The sequence below is a fragment of the Apaloderma vittatum genome, unplaced genomic scaffold (genome assembly GCF_000703405.1).
Source record: "Apaloderma vittatum isolate BGI_N311 unplaced genomic scaffold, ASM70340v1 scaffold13004, whole genome shotgun sequence".
Classification (NCBI taxonomy): Eukaryota; Metazoa; Chordata; class Aves; order Trogoniformes; family Trogonidae; genus Apaloderma; species Apaloderma vittatum.
Genome location: NW_009711005.1, coordinates 4,142 through 7,673, shown reverse-complemented (window position 1 = coordinate 7,673; position 3,532 = coordinate 4,142). Strand labels below are relative to the sequence as shown.

Genomic DNA, 3,532 nt, shown 5'->3' with positions numbered 1-3,532 from the left:
CCTCCAGGGTCATTTGCTACATCACCTTTGCGGGGATCAAGGATGAGGCTGACAGATCTGTCATTTCTCTTTCCTGCCCTTCTTGAAAACAGGATGTCCACTGGCTTTTGGCCAGTCCTCCCAGTAACTCCCTGATGTTGAGGCTTTTCTTGTCACAGAAGGCTCCTTTGCTTTTGTACACACCTCAGATGTGTTCTCCGAATGCTCGACTTTCAAAGGGAGTTAACAGCAGCCTTGTAGTGACATCAGCCAGACTCTCTCATGTGCATCCTATCAGGTCTCTTTCACTCACACCTGTCCAATCTGTTTCAATGTTCCCACATCTGACCCTCCCCTACTGCAGGTAAGTATCTCCTACTTCAGACTTTCCAAGCCATGTCAGGAGCCCAGTCTCCTGTTGGCAAATCCTATTAGTAAAGACCAAGGACAAGAAGAGGTGGATCACCTCCACCCTTCCTCTAACCACTGTCCCCAGTAGAGTTGCCTGTTCAGCCTTTGTCCAAGCCCTGCTTTTGCTGCTGACCTACCTGAAAGAAGACTTTCTTGTTACTCTCCACATGCTTTGTTTCCTACAATCTCAGGTAGGCTTTGGATTTTCCAGTCCCAAGACATACACAGACATACTCAGCCATACTCAGGCAATCCTCAGACAGTCTGGCAGACTCTTCCCACAGCAAACAGAATCAGAAAGAAGACAAGTAAAACACTTTCCTGTAAAGAGAGTTGCAAACAGTTGCACTTTACTGCCCCAAGTCAACATCCTCTGCCTGCATGGGACCCAGACAGCATTTGGGGCTCATCTTGTGCCTGCACTGACAGAATTCTACCCAGAATATCCTTAGGCCTCTACCTCCGGCACATGAAAGGAGCCTGCATCACAGACCAAGAACGTCAAAAATGAGGAAATAAAATGGCAGCGTTGATGGAAATCAAAACACATTGTATGCCATTAGGTAGGAAATTTTGCTTACAAGGTGAGTTTGTTGAAAATTACTGCCTGTGTGCAGTGACTGTGGGCCTGGGGCGGTGCAGGAGCAGTATAAAAGCAGGTCCTTCTCCTCACTCTCTCATCCACTCCTCTTGCTTCCATCTCCCTGGGAACAAGGTGAGTCTGAAGCTCTGTCTTCTTCCTTGTCATACTTCTCCAGTGTATCGCAACTCATGTCTGACCCTTTGTTCGACACTGTATCTTGCAACAGCTTGTCATGGGAAGGGGGTAGAAATTGCTCTATGGCGAGAAGTTGGGGCTCTGCTAAGGTGACTTCTGAGTTATGGATTTGCTGAGAAACTCTCTGGAATTATGGCAGGGCTTTTCTGAACTGAGAGGAAGGCGAATTCTGTGAGGCTCCATAAAAAGTCCTTCATCTCATATCTCCAGCTCATGCCTTGCCTACATTGTTTTGACACAAAAGTATGCTCCTAATTAGTCCCTCACCTTCTGCTCCCCCTTAATCTTTTTTCCAGGTGCAACCTGAGCCCCAAGACATGTCCTGCTACAACACCTGCCTGCCCTGCCAGCCCTGCGGCCCAACCCCGCTGGCCAACAGCTGCAATGAGCCCTGTGTCCAGCAGTGCCAGGACTCCAGAGTCGTCATCCAGCCCTCCCCCGTGGTGGTGACCTTGCCCGGACCCATCCTCAGCTCCTTCCCACAGAACACCGCTGTGGGCAACTCCACCTCTGCTGCCGTTGGCAGCATCCTGAGCTCCGAGGGAGTGCCCATCAACTCTGGGGGCTTTGGCTTCTCTGGCATTGGTGGTCGCTACTGTGGCAGGAGGTGCCTCCCCTGCTAAAGATGCTGGAGATGGCCCTGGGGAAGGTCCCTATGGACCCACAAGATAGTACAGATTTGGGAATAGAGCATCTTCTTGTTGCTGTCAGAGAGGTCCTGAGCAATCCCATCACCCCTTGCAAAGGGACGAGGCCACCCTTGGCTCTCTGAAAGTGCAGTCCACATGTGCTTTTCCACTTTTCCACTCTCTTCTTTGGCTCTTGTGTCTTTCTTCTTTTTTGCTTCCAAGCGCTACAGGAGTGTACATGGACACCTGATGGGATCTACATCACAACCATCAGGCACTGACTCCTCCCTGCTTCTGCTGCTCCCTTCACTGGGATGGCCACTCAGGGCAACCTCATTTCCCTGTTTTGGTCAATTAAAGTTCAGCTGCATCTGAGTCCATGTCTTTGTGTCATCCTTTTCTCTGCAGTCAATCAAGATGCCACAAAAGAGAGATCTTGCTCAAGCGTGATTCAGAAAAGAGATATTTAGGAATGAATGAGCAGTGTTAGTAGATCATTGTGTAGGTTCTTCCTAGGATGGAGTTCCGTTCCATCTTATTAGCCCTCCTCATGTATCTTTGCAGTTGTAGCTGACATGGTGTTGATAAAACAGGAATGATCGGGCAACGCTGAGCAGTGCTTGCACACCAGCAATCCTGTCTCTCTACAATGTCTTCAAAAGGCAGGAGGTTGGGATACAAACTGACCAAATGGATATTTCATAGGATGTGACATCATGGTCAGCGAAAATGATAAGGGAAAGGTGTAGGCAGGGGGAAGGGAGACATTCATTATCAAGTTGTTTTTCTCATGGTATTCCACGTGGGTTTCAAGACGTCACTTTTGAGCTGAGTATGCTTTAGCTGTGGTTATTACGAACGGGCAGGCTTGCATGCAGGTCAGATCTGACAGCCTATTTCTTTATTTGGCTGAGCCTAGGAAGATGGTAATGGAAGGTGAGGCTGTGGGCTTTGCCATGGTATTGAGGTCCTTCCAGTGCTGGGGAAGCCGTCTTGTGGAGAGGGTGAAGGATTACACCTCCCTCTGCCCATCTGGGAGTAATATGGGTTGTTCTGTTGCACAGGCTCCTGAGGGCCTTGTTTGCTCTTACATGAGGTGTTTAAAACTATTCATTAACACTGTTGGGCTGTTGAGGGGCTTGTGCAATTGGGTGTCAGGCTGGTGTAGAGGAGAGACAATTTATGGATGTGGCAAGAGTGAAACAAGCCATGAGGAGGCTGATCCCTGGGTGACAGCTTTTAGCATAGTATTGGAGCTTGACCTGTGCCTGTTGAGCCACACTTTATTACCATCAGAGAACTGTGGTTAAGAGAGGAATCCAAACCACCCTGTGAATGCCCTGACTGATTCTTGGATCCAAACTACATCTAGGAATACAGTAGGTGAGGCAGAGACCCAAAGCACAGCTGAGAACCCCTTGGCTGAGTTAGGGACAATAAAGTGAATGTATCTCTCTTGATTAGTGAAGGAGTGAGGAGGAAATGAGGAGTTTGATAGCAAAGCTGGTGTTTCAGCAGAGACATGAGAGAAAGGAGTGAGAGAAATCACAAAAAGGACTTGAAGAAGTCAGTCCCTGAGACCTCCGTGGTAGGGATCCAAACATTGCCTACAGTGACTGCCCCAGAAATGAAAAAGAAATAATGGGCAAGGAGATGAAATCTAGCACACATAAACTGAAGTGGAAGGCAGCTGCTAATGAGGGGCTGTGTAAGAAGACTGTCAGTTTAGTTGTGC

The 3,532-nt window shown here is 48.5% G+C and overlaps 1 protein-coding gene across 1 annotated transcript; it reads left to right on the top strand.

Annotated features, from left to right (window-relative positions):
- Nucleotides 1-1,485: 1,485 nt before the first annotated feature.
- Nucleotides 1,486-1,791, top strand: LOC104272486 (feather beta keratin-like). The gene has a single exon (XM_009867500.1). The coding sequence runs from the start codon at nucleotides 1,486-1,488 to the stop codon at nucleotides 1,789-1,791; it is 306 nt and encodes a 101-aa protein (XP_009865802.1).
- The last annotated feature ends 1,741 nt before the right edge of the window (nucleotides 1,792-3,532 follow it).

Excerpts from the sequence above, each read along its gene's own strand:
- LOC104272486 (XM_009867500.1), top strand. The coding sequence starts at position 1,486 with ATGTCCTGCTACAACACCTGCCTGCCCTGCCAGCCCTGCGGCCCAACC.